This window comes from Bos indicus, chromosome 5, assembly GCF_029378745.1.
Source record: "Bos indicus isolate NIAB-ARS_2022 breed Sahiwal x Tharparkar chromosome 5, NIAB-ARS_B.indTharparkar_mat_pri_1.0, whole genome shotgun sequence".
In the NCBI taxonomy this organism is placed as follows: Eukaryota; Metazoa; Chordata; class Mammalia; order Artiodactyla; family Bovidae; genus Bos; species Bos indicus.
Window position 1 is genome coordinate 61,151,022 of NC_091764.1, and position 19,003 is coordinate 61,170,024.

At 38.3% G+C, this 19,003-nt stretch overlaps 1 protein-coding gene across 2 annotated transcripts in view; it reads left to right on the forward strand.

Moving 5' to 3' along the window:
• NEDD1 (NEDD1 gamma-tubulin ring complex targeting factor) overlaps window positions 1-12,325 on the forward strand; it is a 51,644-nt gene extending 39,319 nt beyond the window's left edge. For both annotated transcript variants that reach the window (XM_019961130.2, XM_019961131.2), the window contains exons 13-15: window positions 1,057-1,213; window positions 11,208-11,274; window positions 11,718-12,325. In XM_019961130.2, the coding sequence (XP_019816689.2) occupies window positions 1,057-1,213; window positions 11,208-11,274; window positions 11,718-11,822 (329 nt within the window). In that variant the 3' untranslated portion in view covers window positions 11,823-12,325. The remainder of the gene's footprint in view (window positions 1-1,056; window positions 1,214-11,207; window positions 11,275-11,717) is intronic.
• The last annotated feature ends 6,678 nt before the right edge of the window (window positions 12,326-19,003 follow it).

A 19,003-nucleotide genomic window follows, 5' to 3' on the forward strand; every position in this document is an offset into this window, starting at 1 on the left:
ATTTGTGACCCTAGTGCGTGACTCTCTTACTGCTACTGCTAAGTCACTTCAGTCGTGTCTGACTCTGTGCAACCCCATATATGGTAGCTCACCAGGCTCCCCTGTCCCTGGGATTCTCCAGGCAAGAACACTGGAGTAGGTTGCCATTTCCTTCTCCAATGCGTGAAGATGAAAAGTGAAAGTGAAGTCGCTCAGTCGTGTCCGACTCTAGCGACCCCATGGACTGACTGCATGCAGCCTACCAGGCTCCTCCGTCCATGGGATTTTCTAGGCAAAAGTACTGGAGTGGGGTGCCATTGCCTTCTCTGGACTCTCTTACTAGAAGACAATAAAACGAAAGGTTAAATTCAACCACATTAATTTGGTATTCTTTGGGTATGAATTTCATTTTCAATCCAATATGTAAGTGTCTTGTCTACTGTGGTACAGATAGGAATGTAATATAGGGTCATTAACTACCTGAAAATGTCTTTTTCTTTTTCCATATTAAAGTGTCTATATAGAGTTCATGGTAGAGACCCTAAAAACTTGGTCACATTTAAAGCAATATTAGGTTTAGCGATAGGAGTTATCTATACAAAAGAACTCTTTGTATAGAAGGAGCTCTTTTATATAAATACCTGTATTTTGAGGTTTCTGTGGATATATTGCATTAGCTTAAACTCTAGGGCTTTGCCTGAGAACTACTTTACTCCTATGTCCCTTCTGTTTGTTTCTAATAGTCTTGGTTTATCCAGCAGCTCGTCACATTCATTTTTTGTAAGAGATAATGGTTCAGCGATCCTTTAAGACTTAATTCCTCTGTCAGATGTTAGTACATTAGACAGTTGGCAATTTATATATATATATGAATGACTTATAGAAATGACATCATAGAAAGTTTCTAAGACTTGTGTTCCAGACAGTGAATTTTTCTAAATGTCATGGGAGCACTGGTTTTTTTTTTTTTGGTGGGGAGTGGGTGTTGCCAGTTTTTCAGGCTTTCTCATGCTGAATCATATTTGATGTCTCTTAGTCCAAGCTGACTATTAATATTTTCTCAAATTTTTATTTCAGATCCAAAGATAGCATCCTCTGTCACTGCTGGAGTTGCTGGTTCACTATCAGAAAAAATCGTTGATACCATTGGAAATAGTCGGCCAAATGCACCGTTGTCATCTGTTCAGATCCGTTTTATTCAGAACATGATACAGGAAACTCTGGATGACTTTAGGTAATTGGGAAATTACTCTTTCTATCTAGACTTTGACTAGCTTTTATTGTTAGGTGTAAAACCGTACCTATGAGTAATGGTGGTGGTGACTACTTTAGCCTAGGTTCTAGGATCTGTAAAAACGTAGAAGACATGATGAGTTTTGTGACTCTTTAAGTGCCGAGTTTATTTTCTATCAGCTAGGGAAAGGCACGTTTCCGTGGGGCAGTTAACAGAGGACTTGAGAGTGTGGCAGCTAGCTGCCACTGTGAATTCTTTTATCATTAAAATGTGGACAGATTCTGATAGGCTCAAATGGGATTCCTACAGTATTTATAGACTGCCTGTTAACTATGCTATGTGCAGTAATATGGTAGAGAAAGACATTTTTAAAGGAATTCTGAATATTTTCAAATAGAATGTGTCAGAATATACCTGGTGGCTCAGACGGTAAAGAATCTGACCCCAGCACAGGAGACCCAGGTTCGATCCCTGGATCAGGAAGAACCCCTGGAGAAGGGAACGGCTACCCACTCCAGTGTTCTTGCCTAGAGAATTTCATGGCCAGAGGAGCCTGGTGGGCTACAGTTGATGGGATCGCAGAGAGCTGGACTCAACTGAGCAACTAACACACACAGAGAACATTAACACAGAATTTTTAAAAGTTCTTGCCTGGATCTGTCCTTGTCTTCTCATTCTGAATTTTGAACATTGTAAGAATGTTCTAGAATGTTAGTTCCTTTTATGTGTCTTCTCAATATATTTTGAAAGCTCTTTTCAATTATCAGAATCTTTTTGCATTTTTTTTTCCCTTTCTGACCTTTACTTACTTAGTACTCTTGCTCAGATTTGGGATATCATGAGCAAGAATGTTGGAGAAGATGTGCAGTTTTTGTTGTTACATGTTTCTTTTTAATGTTAAAAATGTTTTGAAAAAAAAAATTAAATGTTAAATATATTTCTAAAGAAAAATAATCAATTTGACTTTTAAAATTAATTAATTAATTAATTTAAATGGGAGGATAATTACTTTACACTATCATGGTAGTTTTTGCCATACATGAATCCTGGAGAAGGAAATGGCAACCCAGTCTAGTACTCTTGCGTAGAGAATTCCGTGGACAGAGGAGCCTGGTGGGCTGCTGTCCGTGGGGTCACAGAGAGTCAGACACAACTGAAACGACTTAGCATAGATGCACACATTGGAGACAACCCACTCCAGTATTCTTGCCTGGAGAATCCCAGGGATCCCAGGGGCTGCCTCGTGGGCTGCCGTCTATGGGGTCACACAGAGTCAGACATAACTGAAGTGATAGCAGCAGCAGCAGCAACATGAATCAGCCACGGGTGCACATGTGTCCCCCCATCCTGAACCCCCCTCCCACCTTCCTCCCTACTCCATCCCTCTGGGTTGTCCCAGATCACTGGCTTTGAGTACCCTGCTTCATGCATCAAACTTGCACTGGTCATCTATTTTACATATGGTACTATACATGTTTCAATGGTTTTCTCTCAAATCATCCCATCCTCGCCTTCTCCCACATAGTCCAAAAGTCTGTTCTTTATATCTGTGTCTCTTTTGCTATCTTGCATATAGGGTCATCGTTACAGTCTTTCTAAATTCCACATATATGTGTTAATATACTGTATTGGTGTTTCTCTTTCTTCACTCTGTATAATAGGCTCCAGTTTCATCCACCTCATCAGAATGGACTTAAATGTGTTCCTTTTTGTAGCTGAGTAATATTCCATTGTGTATATGTACCACAGCTTCCTTATCCTTTCATCTGCTGATGGACATCTAGGTTGCTTCCATGTCCAGGCTATTGTAAACAGTGCTGCGATGAACATTGGGGTACATGTGTCTCTTTCAATTCTGGTTTCCTCGTTGTGTATGCCTAGCAGTGGGATTGCTGGGTCGTATGGCAGTTCTGTTTCCAGTTTTTTTAAGGAAATCTCCACATTGTTCCCCATAGTGGCTGTACTAATTTGCATTCCCACCAACAGTGTAAGAGGGTTCCCTTTTCTCCACACCCTCTCCAATATTTATTGTTTGTAGACTTTGATAGCAGCCATTCTGACCGGCGTGAGATGATACCTCATTGTGGTTTTGATTTGCATTTCTGTGATAATGAATGATGTTGAGCATCTTTTCATGTGTTTATTAGCCATCTGTATGTCTTCTTTGGAGAAATGTCTATTTAGTTCTTTTGCCCACTTTTTGATTGGGTTGTTCATTTTCTTGTATCATTTTAACATTTATAATGTGCCTCGTATGTATTGGTACTGAGGATACAAAAACAGGTGATCTGCCCACAAAGACATTATAGTTTAATTAAGACAGGTATAGTGTGTCCTGCTGTGATGTGTGTTTCTTTGATGTGAAGTAACTCATTTGTAAATAGGGCAGCGATGATAGTATGATGAGGAAGTTTTCTTGGTTTGTGTAACAGCTGTCAAAACAAAGAACATGAACACAGGTAAAGGCTGCAAGCCACCTGTCTATGTCCATCTCTTTCTCTTCCCTTCCTCTTAACTTGATTTGGCTATGTGCTGTGTGTTAGGAAGTGCTTATTTTGTGATTTTTTTCCTCATCTTTGGGCATTTTATTTTTGCCTTCATGCTTGAGAGCCCCAGTCCTTTCTCTTACCTTCTTTCCCCTTTTCAAGTAACCCTCACTTTTTTTTAGGGTAAAATCTTTGATTATTCAATATTTAAGCTGTGCTAGTATTTTTATTAGGATTTAATTGTTTCTGTTAGCACTCTGGTTGCAAAGTTTGTATAGATTTTGAGTGATCTTCCAGAGTTCTTTTCCTTTAAATTGTGTTCTTTTCTTTTCTTTTTTTTTTTTTCAGTGTTATGGTAAGAATACTTGCTATGAGATCTACTCTCTTGGAACTTCAAGTGTATAGCATAATGGTATTGTTAACTGTAGACACAGTGTTGCACAACAGGCCTCTTGAACTTACTCATTTTGTGAAACTGAAATTTTCTGTTCCTCAATTAGCATCTCCCTGTTTCCCCTTCTCCCCAGCCCCAACACCCATCATCTTGTTCCTTGCTTCCATGAGTTTTATTCGATATCTCATGACTATTTTATTAGACATCTCATGCACACGGGATTATGCAGTATTTGTGTTTCTGTGTCTGGCTTATTTCACTTAGCATTGTGTCCTCCAGGTTCATGCGTGTTGTCACACGTCACAATTTCTTTCTGTTTTAAGGCTGAATAATATTCTGTTATATGCACATACCACATTTAAAAAAATCTGGTCCTATTATTTTCCATACATAGTTTTTAAAAATATGAGCTATTTCAGGAATGTGTCTGTGGGGAAAAAAATAGCAGAATTATCTGGATACAGCTGTAATATAATGTGGAACAAAACAGTTGTTGAAAACACAGAAAGGGAGCAGTTACATTGGGGCAAATTTAGAAAGAAATCACTGTCCTGCCTTCAGCTTTCAGCTTGCGTTGTGTGCCTGTACCTAGGGAGTGAGGGCGGCTAGGGGCCCCTCTCCACTCTGCTTCCCCTCCGTCACCCATACGCAGCCTCTGCTTAGAAACCCGGTGAGGACCCGGAATGACTCAGAGGATTTCTGTAAATTCAGCTGCTCTTACTTCAGCCTTTAGTAGGTCTTGCCAGCCAGACCTTACTTAGAACAAGCTACAGATGGGGCTGTCTGATAGCTGTTCCCTCTCAGCCTGGAGGCCGCCTTTTCCGTGAGGGCCTTCATGCTTCAGGGGTTCTCCTCTGCTGCCCTAAGTCTTCACCAGGCTCTGTGCATCTGTGCCCCAGGGGCACTCTCTCTGAGCCCTCCTGCTTTGCCCCTAATTTTTACAGAGCATTCAGTGAAGGCCTATGGTGAAAAGTTGTTGAGTGAATGGAGACTTTACATTTGGCTGGGATTCCCTTGGGATTCTAAGCTTGTGGCAGTCTTCACTTGGCCTTTAAAAATCTAGAGAAGTTTCATCTAGTTCTCTTTACCCTGTCAGTGGCAGCTTTGTTTACACACTGCTCTTGTCAAGGATGAAAACAATTGTGGGTCTCTCTTCTTCTGGAGGGACTCACCATTTTCTGGATTTAAATTCACTTAGATTTCTTTGTACTCAAAGTTGAATTTATTTTGAAATGTGTGATTTTATAGGTTATCTGGCTTGTGCTCATTATTAGAGTTGGAGAGCTTACATCCTAAGCAGAAGTCTGCAGGTTTACTTCTGTTGTCTTTCAAGATTTAAGTTTCCTCTAGCAAGCAAATCACTTCCTGGGTTTGTAGTTTGTTTCTGGTTTTTTATCTAGCTTTAACCTCCAATTCTAAAGCATCACAAGGCCTCCCAGATCCTTTTCTCCTCTTTAGCGGCCACTTTATGTTTGGTTTCCTGCCATCTAACTTCAGTACAGGCACAGCTTAGGAGTCAAAGATGTCTTGAGGGGAGACTGCACAGTTTCAGGTTTATTTTCTACTGATACCCCCTTCCCAGGAACCTTGCAGCTCTGGCTGCCTTGGGAGTTCTGAATTATAATACTCCCCAACCCAGTGAGACTGTCTCAGACTCTGGGCCACTGCTTTCCTCCCCGTCTCTTTTCCCCGTACTGTGGAATCAGCTCACCCCCCAGAGGTGAAGAGGTAGTTGTGAAGCTTACCTAGTAGATCCCCTTGTTTACAAGACTGTAAAGCTACCAGCCCTGGTTACCTTAGTGGTTCTATGATGCCTTCACTTCTTGTTTTTGTTACTTTGTGTTTTCAATACAGCATTTGTCATAGTTAAAAACAGAAGAGAAACTTTTTAAAAAGTACTTGTAATTGTTGCGATAGAAAAAATAAGATTCTTGGGAGGATATCTAAGGATGGTAAAGATCTGTATAGAAAAACATTTAAAAATGTATTCAGTTCAGTTCAGTTGCTCAGTCATGTCCGACTCTTTGCGACCCCATGAATTGCAGCACGCCAGGTCTCCCTGTCCATCACCAACTCCCCGAGTTCACTCAGACTCACGTCCGTCAAGTCAGTGATGCCATCCAGCCATCTCATCCTCTGTCGTCCCCTTCTCCTCCTGCCCCCAATCCCTCCCAGCATCAGAGTCTTTTCCAGTGAGTCAACTCTTCGCATGAGGGGGCCAAAGTACTGGAATTTCAGCTTTAGCATCATTCCTTCCAAAGAACACCCAGGGCTGATCTCCTTTAGAATGGACTGGTTGGATCTCCTTGCAGTCCAAGGGACTCTCAAGAGTCTTCTCCAACACCACAGTTCAAAAGCATCAATTCTTCGGTGCTCAGCTTTCTTCACAGTCCAACTCTCACATCCATACATGACCACAGGAAAAACCATACCTTGACTAGACGGGCCTTTGTTGGCAAAGTAATGTCTCTGCTTTTGAATATGCTATCTAGGTTGGTCATAACTTTCCTTCCAAGGAGTAAGCATCTTTTAATTTCATGGCTGCAGTCACCATCTGCAGTGATTTTGGAGCCCAGAAAAATAAAGTCTGACACTGTTTCCACTGTTTCCCCATCTATTTCCCATGAAGTGATGGGAGCAGATGCCATGATCTTTGTTTTCTGAATGTTGAGCTTTAAGCCAACTTTTTCACTCTCCTCTTTCACTTTCATCAAGAGGCTTTTTAGTTCCTCTTTGCTTTCTGCCATAAGGGTGGTGTCATCAGAATAGCTGAGGTTATTGATATTTCTCCCGGCAATCTTGATTCCAGCTTGTGCTTCTTCCAGCCCAGCGTTTCTCATAATGTACTCTGCATATAAGTTAAATAAGCAGGGTGACAATATACAGCCTTGACGTACTCCTTTTCCTATTTGGAATCAGTCTGTTGTTCCATGTCCAGTTCTAACTGTTGCTTCCTGTCCTGCATATAGGTTTCTCAAGAGGCAGGTCAGGTGGTCTGTTATTCCCATCTCTTTCAGACTTTTCCACAGTCTGTTGTGATCCACACAGTCAAAGGCTTTGGCATAGTCAATAAAGCAGAAGTAGATGTTTTTCTGGAACTCTCTTGCTTTTTCGATGATCCAGCAGATGTTGGCAATTTTATCTCTAGTTCTTCTGCCTTTTCTAAAACCAGCTTGAACATCAGGAAGTTCACGGTTCACATATTGCTGAAGCCTGGCTTGGAGAATTTTGAGCATTACTTTACTAACATATGAGATGCGTGCAATTGTGCAGTAGTTTGAGCATTCTTTGGCATTGCCTTTCTTTGGGATTGGAATGAAAACTGACCTTTTCCAGTGTGTGGCCACTGTGGAGTTTTCCAAATTTGCTGGTGTATTGAGTGCAGCACTTTCACAGCATCATCTTTCAGGATTTGAAATAGCTCAACTGGAATGCCATCACCTCCACTAGCTTTGTTTGTAGAGATGCTTTCTAAGGCCCGCTTCACTTCACCTTCCAGGATGTCTGGCTCTAGATGAGTGATCATACCATTGTGATTATCTTGGTCATGAAGATCTTTATTGTACAATTCTTCTGTGTATTCTTGCCACATCTTCTTAATATCTTCTGCTTCTGTTAGGTTCATACCATTTCTTTCCTTTATCAAGCCCATCTTTGTATGAAATGTTCCCTTGGTATCTCTAATTTTCTTGAAGAGATCTCTAGTCTTTCCCATTCTGTTGTTTTCCTCTATTTCTTCGCATTGACTGCTGAGGAAGGCTTTTATCTCTTCTTGCTATTCTTTGGAAGTCTGCATTCAGATGCTTATATCTTTCCTTATCTCCTTTGCTTTTCACTTTTCCTCTTTTCACAGCTATTTGTAAGGGCTCCCCAGACAGCCATTTTGCTTTTTTGCATTTCTTTTCCATGGGGATGGTCTTGATCCCTGTCTCCTGTACAATGTCACGAACCTCATTCCATAATTCATCAGGCACTCTGTCTATCAGATCTAGTCCCTTAAATCTATCTCTCACTTCCACTGTATAATCATAAGGGATTTGATTTAGGTCATACCTGAATGGTCTAGTGGTTTTCCCTACTTTCTTCAATTTAAGTCTGAATATGGCAATAAGGAGCTCATGATCGGAGGCACAGTCAGCTCCCGGTCTTGTTTTTGCTATGTAGAGCTTCTCCATCTTTGGCTGCAAAGAATATAATCAATCTGATTTCAGTGTTGACCATCTGGTGATGTCCATGTGTAGAGTCTTCTCTTGTGTTGTTGGAAGAGGGTGTTTGCTATGACCAGTGCATTTTCTTGGCAAAACTCTATTAGTCTTTGCCCTGCTTCATTGCTTATTACATGGCCAAATTTGCCTGTTACTCCAGGTGTTTCTTGACTTCCTACTTTTGCATTCCAGTCCCCTATAATGAAAAGGACGTCTTTTTTGGGTGTTAGTTCCAAAAGGTCTTGTAGGTCTTCATAGAACCGTTCAACTTCAGCTTCTTCAGTGTTACTGGTTGGGGCATAGACTTGGATTACCGTGATATTGAATGGATTGTCTTGGAAACGAACAGAGATCAGTCTGTCGTTTTTGAGATTGCATCCAAGTACTGCATTTCAGACTCTTTTGTTGACCATGATGGCTACTCCATTATTTAACTCAAAAATGTATTAGAAAGCACTAACAAATACATGGGAAGATACTGTGAAGCTATCAGTTCTTTTAAATTGGTCTACAAGGTTGAATACAATTCCAATCAAATACCAGCTGGGTTTTTTGGAAGAAGATGGTAATTCCAAAATGTATATGAAAAATGGAAGATCTGGAAATAACTAAGGCACCAGAGAAGAATAAGGTTGAAGGGGACTAGTTTGTCAGATAGATAAGCTATAATTAAAATAGTGTAGCATTAGCACAGAGTGGACAGATTTTTCAAAGCAATCAAATGTATCCCAAAGAAGCATATATGTATCCCATATATACATATATGTGGAAATGTGATATATCACAGAGGAAATGTATAGATCCCTGTTCCATTTATTTAAAAAATCAGTTCCATACAGAGTAAAAGTTTAAATAGAAATGGAAAAAGTTTAGGCATTGTAGAAGAATTTATATATGATTTCGGGTTTAGAAAGTTACTTAAATATAAGAGGGTACACTACCTATAAAAATAGATTGGTAAATTTACATTGATATTAGGTTAGTAAATTTGAGAATGTCAGTAGGAAGTGTTCATCCAGGACACCATTAATAAAATGAAAAGACAAAAGGTATCTGCTGCTAAGTCACTTCAATCGTGTCCGACTCTGTGTGACCCCATAGACTGCAGCCCACCAGGCTCCCCCATCCCTGGGATTCTCCAGGCAAGAACACTGGAGTGGGTTGCTATTTCCTTCTCCAGTGCATGAAAGTGAAAAGTGAAAGTGAAGTCACTCAGCCGTGTCCGACTCTTAGCGACCCCATGGACTGCAGCCTTCCAGGCTCCTCCATCCATGGGATTTTCCAGGCAAGAGTACTGGAGTGGGGTGCCATTGCCTTCTCTGAAGGATATCTGCAGTACTCATATAACCAATAGAGGATCAGATTATGTAAAGAACTGTTATGAATAATTTCTTTTAAAAAGACATTGAATAGAACAATAGTTTAAATACACAGACAAGCATTTCACTGAAGAATAGTATGAACATAAGGAAAGTTGCTCAACCCTGAAAATTAACCAGAGAACTGAAAATGCAGTTGGTTACCATTTCACACCCAGTATATGGAAACACATTTGTAAAAAGTCTGGCAACACCAAGTCTTGGTGTGGATGTAGAGCTAGAGGAACTCTTTATTCTGATGATGAGCATGTCCATTAATACTACCACTTCGTAAAATAATTTCTATTATTTTGTAAGTTTGAACACTGTACCTTTCGATCATACCTGTGACTCAGCACATCTTGGATATATTATCTACAGAAATTGGCACATGTGGGTTGGAAGACATATACATTATTGTTTATAGCAACATTTTAATAATAAACACTTAAAAACAGTTCAATTTGACAGAAGAATATACACTAGTACAGATCAATGAATTATAGATAAATAGAATATGACCTTGAAAGCATGATACTGGATTATTTTTAACTGTACACTAAAGGCTACATAGGATATGGTACCCTTTTTATAATGCTCAAAAGTAGGCATAACAAAAATACATTGACTACAGATTCTATGTTATGTAAAAATATATAAATACATATATATATATATTTTTTTTTTAAAAAACATATCTTTGCTCAAACAAATTTGAGAGAGTAGTGACTTCTTTCTTGGACTTCTCTCAAGAGTTAAGTGAGGAGCACCACAGGAAGCTTCTGTGATTTTCGTTATGTTCTAGCCCATAATTTCTGTGGCAGGTGACACACAGATATTCCTTTTATTATTTCATAACTTTTATGCCTTCTCTTTCTTTTTGGCCATGCCACGTGGCTTGTGGGATCTTAGTTCCCCAACCAGGGATTGAACCCTAGCCATGGACGTGAAAGCCCAGAGTCCTGACCACTGGGCCACCTTGGAATTCCCACTCATGGTTTTGCAGGCATGACTTAATTGCATTTTATTGAATAAACCTCTGTTATAAATAGGCTCTTTGCTTTCTACTGGAAGTTTTTTTTTTTTTTAATAGCTTAAACATTGGTAATACTTAAACATTGTAACCTAGAGCATTGTCTGTATTTCCTTGTAATATAAACCTGTGTCTTTCCTTAATGATGATTTCTGTATTAAGGAATGTAGTGTAATGAGAGTTCCGGAAGTAGACAGCCGGGTTTATGTCCTAGCTCGAACATATACTAGTTGTGTGACTTTGGTTGAGTTACAACTTCTCTGTGACTCAGCTACATGGGTAAAATAGAGGTAGTAATTCTACCTAGTTGTTAAGATTAAATGAGTTCTTACATCTGAAGTACAAGACACAGACCCTAGCACATAGTAAATAAATACTAGGTGCAGTGGCATTTTTACTGTTATTATAATAATTGTTAATAGTAATGTGAAATAATAAGAGTATAGTCATTTTCTTGAGTGATTCTAGAATTGGTAAAACTGTTCTAATTCTAATAAATATTATATGTTCTCCCCTAGAGAAGCATGCCATAGGGACATTGTGAATTTGCAAGTGGAGATGATTAAACAGTTTCATATGCAACTGGTATGTATTGACATGTTTTATTGTAAGTGAGCATAGCAGTGGCTAAAAAGTCCATGAAAGGGTGACGTATTCTTACTTAGTTATATCTAATTGCTAAGAAATAAAAGAGTGTTTTAGAAATTTAGTAAATAAAATAGATTTTAACTAGTCACCCTTCTTTATAACCTATGATAGTTAAGGCTACTTTTTCACAGCTATTTTTTTTTTTTTGGCAGTAAGTAAGCAAAAACCTTTCTAAATGTGGAAATGTAAGCTTTCCAAATATGTAAATTTTACCAGTGCTCTTTCATTTATATTAGCAAAGTAGTAAGGGTGGTTAAATTGAAAAAAAAAATTACTCAGTTAATTGAACATGAGAAAAATGATAGCTGAAAATGCGTAAAGCAGTGTCAAATAAATGTGAAATGCCAGTAATTAAAAAAATTTTTTTTCCCCTTTTCTAGAATGAGATGCACTCTTTGTTGGAAAGATACTCAGTGAATGAAGGTTTAGTGGCAGAAATTGAAAGACTACGAGAAGAAAACAAAAGACTGCGGGCACACTTCTGAAATTTCAGTGAATACTTTGATGTTTTGTAATTTGGGAAGGTTCTGACACACAGAACTACATGAAATCAGTATTGTTTTCATAACCTCTGGGAGAAAAAATTTTTTTCAGTAAAAGGGTGATGGGATTTTATACCAATCACTATTTCATCTTTTCTGTCAAATATATTTATATTTTTATATTAAAAACTGTACACTATGTCATCTGCCTGAGAGGAAAGCCAGCAGAATCTTTATTTTATGAAAGCTTTAGCTATACACTAAGTGCCCTTTTTCATGAAAAAATTGTGCAAAAAAATAGGTTATGTATGTTTTTTAATCATCCTTTCTAAACATAATATTTTTGGTTGACAGTTGCCTTCCAAATTTTTTTGGATGTTTAATGATTAAAGAGTTTGATATACCTTCTATTTTTATGGAGAACATAAGTTTAATTGGTGTTTTGTGTTTCTAAGCAATTGACTAATAAAACACAAAGTTGGTTAGTAATTATTTTGTTAACTTGGTGAAGTCAAGTATAACTATTATTTATTACTTGTACATTTGATAAGAAAATTTTCAGATTTTGAATTGCACAGATCACATTATATCTATTGCATTACTTTTCTATACTTCTAACTGGTCTCTACTCTGGTTGATATTTTTTGTAGTTAACTTTACCTATGAAAACTTTTAAGGGTTTATAAGACTCAACCAGAACTACATATCTGGTGATTATCTCATTAATTAACAGCATAAAATTTATACTATAATGTTTCAGTCAATATAATTCCACTTAATAATTAGTGAAAATTTCATATTATCCTAAGTATTACAGTATTAGTCCATTTTTTTCTTCTCCTAAATGAGGTGTGGTTTATTTTGTTCTGTGGTTTATATCATTAACTTTCTTTAATTCTTTTTTGTGCTGTGTGTAATATTTTTATATTACTGACCCACTATAAAATAAATAAAAATTAAAAAAAAAACAGTAAGGTTAATTGTCAAAAGAATATACACCTCTTTGACAATATGTGAATATTGCATGGTGTGATTTACATTTTTAGTGGTATAAGATTAAGAGGGCAGCTGGCTTATTTACCTCTTGTAGTCTCTTGTCCCAAAGATTTAAAATATACCTTGTATATAGCACTCCTGCTCAATTTTAACTTTTGAGATGAAAGTATTTACTAAAATAAAAAAGAAGTCTAGCTGGATTACTAACTTTTTCCTTCCAGGTGATGAAAGATTTTAAGGATATATTTCAGTTCAATTCAGTTCAGTTCAGTCTCTCAGTCGTGTCTGACCCTTTGTGACCCCATGAATCGCAGCATGCCAGGCCTCCCTATCCATCGCCAACTCCCGGAGTTCACTCAGACTCACGTCTATCTAATCGGTGATGCCATCCAGCCGTCTCATCCTCTGTCGTCCCCTTCTCCTGCCCCCAATCCCTCCCAGCATCAGAGTCTTTTCCAGTGAGTCAACTCTTCGTATGAGGTGGCCAAAGTACTGGGGTTTCAGCTTTAGCATCATTCCTTCCAAAGAACACCCAGGGCTGATCTCCTTCAGAATGGACTGGTTGGATCTCCTTGCAGTCCAAGGGACTCTCAAGAGTCTTCTCCAACACCACAGTTCAAAAGCATCAATCCTTTGTCGCTCAGCTTTCTTCACAGTCCAACTCTCACATCCATACATGACCACTGGAAAAACCATAGCCTTGACTAGACGGACCTTTGTTGGCAAAGTAATGTCTCTGCTTTTGAATATGCTGTCTAGGTTGGTCATAACTTCCCTTCCAAGGAGTAAGCTTCTTTTAATTTCATGGCTGCAGTCACCATGTACAGTGATTTTGGAGCCTAAAAAAGTAAAGTCTGACACTGTTTCCACTGTTCCTTCCCATGAAGTGATGGGACCAGATGCCATGATCTTTGTTTTCTGAATGTTGAGCTTTAAGCCAATTTTTTCACTCTCCTCTTTCAGTTTCATCAAGAGGCTTTTTAGTTCCTCTTCACTTTCTGCCAGAAGGGTGGTGTCATCTGCATATCTGAGGTTATTGATATTTCTCCCGGCAATCTTGATTCCAGCTTGTGCTGCTTCCAGCCCAGCATTTCTCATGATGTACTCTGCATATAAGTTAAATAAGCAGGGTGACAATATACAGCCTTGACGTACTCCTTTTCCTATTTGGAACCAGTCTGTTGTTCCATGTCCAGTTCTAACTGTTGCTTCCTGACCTGCATACAGGTTTCTCAAGAGGCAGGTCAGGTGGTCTGGTATTCCCATCTCTTTCAGAATTTTCCACAGTTTATTGTGATCCACACGGTCAAAGGCTTTGGCATAGTCAATAAAGCAGAAATAGATGTTTTTCTGGAACTCTCTTGCTTTTTCCATGATCCAGCAGATGTTGGCAATTTGATCTCTGGTTCCTCTTCCTTTTCTAAAACCAGCTTGAACATCAGGAAGTTCACGGTTCACATATTGTTGAAGCCTGGCTTGGAGAATTTTGAGCATTACTTTACTAGCATGTGAGATGAGTGCAATTGTGTGGTAGTTTGAGCATTCTTTGGCATTGCCTTTCTTTGGGATCAGAATGAAAACTGACCTTTTCCAGTCCTGTGGCCACTGCTGAGTTTTCCAAATTTGCTGGCATATTGAGTGCAGCACTTTCACAGCATTATCTTTCAGGATTTGAAATAGCTCCACTGGAATGCCATCACCTCCACTAGCTTTGTTAATAGTGATGCTTTCTAAGGCCCACTTGACTTCACATTCCAGGATGTCTGGCTGTAGGTGAGTGATCATACCATCGTGATTATCTTGGTCGTGAAGATCTTTTTTGTACAGTTCTTCTGTGTATTCTTGCCACCTCTTCTAAATATCTTCTGCTTCTGTTAGGTCCATACCATTTCTGTCCTTTATCAAGCCCATCTTTGTACAAAATGTTCCCTTGGTATCTCTAATTTTCTTGAAGAGATCTCTAGTCTTTCCCATTCTGTTGTTTTCCTCTATTTCTATGTGGGCGCAGGAGGGCCTAGAGGAACTACTCCACGTTCAAGGTCAGGAGGGACAGCAGTGACGAGATACCCCTCATCCTAGGTAAGGAGCAGTGGGTGTGCTTTGCTGGAGCAGCTGTGAAGAGATACCCCACGTCCAAGGTAAGAGAAACCCAAGTAAGATGGAAGGTGTTGCAAGAGGGCATAGAGGGCATACACACTGAAACCATAATCACAGAAAACTAGTCAATCTAATCACACTAGGACCACAGCCTTGTCTAATCAATGAAACTAAGCCATGTCCTGTGGGCCCACCCAAGACAGGTGGGTCATGGTGGAGAGGTCTGACAGAATGTGGTCCACTGGAGAAGGGAATGGCAAACCAGTCAGTATTCTTGCCTTGAGAACCCCATGAACAATATGAAAAGGATGTATTTAGTAAGTGTAAAATACTAATAATTACTTCAAGAAATAAATTACTTTGTCTTAGTGGAATACATTTGTATTAAAGCATAAGGGAGCTTCCCAGGTGGCACCAGTGGTAAAGAACCCCCCTCCCAGTACAGGAGACATGAGATCCAGGTTCAATCCATGAGGCAGGAAGATCCCCTGGAGGAGGGCATGGCAACGCACTGCAGTATTCTTGCCTGGAGAATCTCATGGACAGAGGAGCCTGGCGGATGGCAATCCATAGGGTTGCAGAGAGTTGGAGACACTGAAGTGACTTAGCACACAAAGCATAAAGGGATGCTAATCTTTTTTTCCTGACAGGTAATGAAAGCATTGTGGCTTGTCACAAATTTTGTCATATCATTATCAAAGAGATTTAGAAGACATAAAAGTGTGTTTTGCATTATCTGTTAATATTTTCCTATTGCCTTTTTCTATAAATGCACATAATGTATATTAAAAGAAGTTAGATAAATAAAATAATTTTGGTAACCTTATGCATACAGATGAAACATTTTTTGTCATGGAATTTAAAAGCTAAGTAAGTAAAAAAAGTTAAATTTTAAATGGTAAAAATGGGAAATCAAAAATTGAATTTTAGCCTGTAGCCAAAATAGAATAATAGGAGATTAGATTTACACAGTGCAACTAAATTTTAAAAAGACACAAAATACTTGAAATGGTTTTCAAATACTGAATTTTTAAAAATAAACTTGGAATTCTTTACCTAGATAAAATATCTTTAAAAATGAAAATTAAAACTTCTTCAGACCTAGAAAGGTTGAAAGAATTTATCACAAGCTAACTTTTGCCCTACAGGAAACATTGAAAGTACCAGATAGAAATCTGCTTCTATGCAAAGGAATGAAGAGCAACAAAAATGGTAAATATGTGAACAAATATAAGACCTTTCCTCCCCTTATTTTAAATTATCTTTAAAGGGTAGCAGACTATTTAAAACAAAAATAATAACAATTATGTGGTAACATATGTAAAGTGAAATGTCTGACAAGCGTATCTGTCTTCAAGGGTGGGAGGAGGGAAATGAAAGCACACCACTCTAAGGTTCCTTAACTGTGGGGCAGAGTACTACCAAAAAGTAGGATGCTGCGAGCTGAGAATGTGCCCTGTAAACCCCAGAGCAACCACAAACGCAGAACAGTTCTAGTTAGTAAATCAACAAAGATGATGAAATGTAGCCATCAAAAAACCCAAAAAAAGCAAAGAACAAGGGGCAAAGAATAAATGGGACAATAGAAAATAAACAGTAAAATGGTAGATTTAAGCAGCAATATCAATAATTACATTAAGTATGAATTATCAACTACCCTTATGAAATTGAATTTTTTTATCCAGCTGTATACGAAATAGATGAAATCCACTTTAAATATGAAGATACAAATAATTTAAATACAAAAAGTTGAAGTAAAAAATTAGTACATGAACAATGGAAATGAAAGCAAATTATCATATTTTGTGGGAATCAGCTAAAGCAGTACTTACAGGGAAGTTTATATCATTAAATATCTGTATTAGAAAAAGAAAGGGCTCAATAGCTTCAGCTTCCACCTTAAGTTAGAGAAACAGCAAGTAAAACCCCCAAAGAAGCAAATGAAAAAAGAGAATACAAAGCAAAAGTCAGTTGAGGAAATCAGTGCAAGTAAAAGCTAGTGCTTTAAGGTCAAACCTTTAGCTAACCAGCTGAGAAAGAAACAAACAACCATAGATTACTAGGATCAGGAATGAAAGAAGTGACATCACTACAGAGATGTGCTGCTGCTGCTGCTGCTGCTAAGTTGCTTCAGTCATTCATGTCCGACTCTGTGCGACCCCATAGACGGCAGCCCACCAGGCTCCACTGTCCCTGGGATTATCCAGGCAAGAACACTGGAGTGGGTTGCCATTTCCTTCTCCAATGCGTGAAAGGGAAGTTGCTCAGTCGTGTCCGACTCTTAGTGACCCCATAGATATACAGCCCACCCAGCTCCTCTGTCCATGGGACTTTCCAGGCAAGAGTGGGGTGCCATTGCCTTCTCCGACAGAGATGTGCTACTTAGGTATAAATTTGATAAAAGTTATGTATGACCTGTACTCTGAATTCTACAAAACATTACTTAGAGAAGGTAAACCTAAGTAAATGATATGCCAGGTTCATAGACTGAAAGGTTCAACATTGTTAAATATCAGTTTTTCCCATATTGATTTTCCAATTCAATGTAATAATAAAAATTTGAGCAGAAACTATTTTTCTCTTCAGCTATGCCTAATTTAGCGTTAACCTAATCTGGTAAGTATTTAATATCATCTATTTTATTTTTCATCCTAGAATTTCCATTTTGTTATTTTTTATAGTTTCTAATTCTCAGTGAAATCTCCTAATTAAGTATATTGATTTTAGTTTTTTTTAATTTAAATGAATTTTTTTGGTAAACTATACTGAAACAAAACTAGAAAAAAGGTGTGAAGTATATAACATATATGTATGTTTATCACTTAAAATTAATTTGAATTTATCTTGAGAAAACAGGAACATTAAACAAATCAATTAGTTTAAATCACATTAAGGATCATCTCAATAGATACAGAAAGGTATCTGATAAAAGTTACTACTGATTCATGGTAATCTTGTAAACTGAATAGAAGAAATTTTCTTTATGCTGAGAAAATATATCAGAAACCAACTGCAAATGTTTTGTTTTCTTTTTTAACTGAGATATACTTAATTTTCAATAGTATGTGTTTCAGGTGTGCAACATAGTGATTCATAATTTTCAAAGATTATGCTTCATTTATAGTTATAAAATATTAGTTGTATTTCCTGTGCTATACAGTATTTCCTTGTAGCTTGTTTATTTTGTATATCAGTTCAGTTCAGATCAGTCAGTCATGTTCAACTCTTTGTGACCCCATGGACTACAGCACGCCAGGCTTCCCTGTCCGACACCAACTCCCAAAACTTGCTCACACTCTTGTCCATCAAGTCAGTGATGCCATCCAACCATCTCATCCTCTGTTGTCCCCTTCTCCTGTCTTCAGCCTTTCCCAGCATCAGGGTCTTTTCCAATGAGTCAGTTCTATGCATCAGGTGGCCAAAGTATTGGAGTTTCAGCTTCAGCATCAGTCCTTCCAATGAATATTCAGGACTGATTTCCTTTAGGATTGACTGGTTTGATCTTGCAGTCCAAGGGATTTTCCAAAAGTCTTCTCCAACATCACAGTTCAAAAGCATCAATTCTTCGGTGCTCGGCTTTCTTTGTAGTCCAGGTCTCATATCCATACATGACTACTGGAAAAACCATAGCTTTAACTAGACGGACCTTTGTTGGCAAAGTAATGTCTCTGCTTTTTTTTTTTATAGATAGAATTCTTTTTTATTTTTTTTCTTTTCTTTTTTTAAATTTTATTTTAGTTTTAAACTTTACAATATTGTATTGGTTTTGCCAAATATCGAAATGAATCCGCCACAGGTATACATGTGTTCCCCATCCTGAACCCTCCTCCCTCTTCCTTCCCCATACCATCCCTCTGGGTCGTCCCAGTGCACCAGCCCCAAGCATCCAGTATCGTGCATCGAACCTGGACTGGCGACTCGTTCCATATATGATATTATACGTATTTCAATGCCATTCTCCCAAATCATCCCACCCTCTCCCTCTCCCACAGAGTCCAAAAGACTGTTCTATACATCAGTGTCTCTTTTGCTGTCTTGTACACAGGGTTATTGTTACCATCTTTTTAAATTCCATATATATGCGTTAGTAT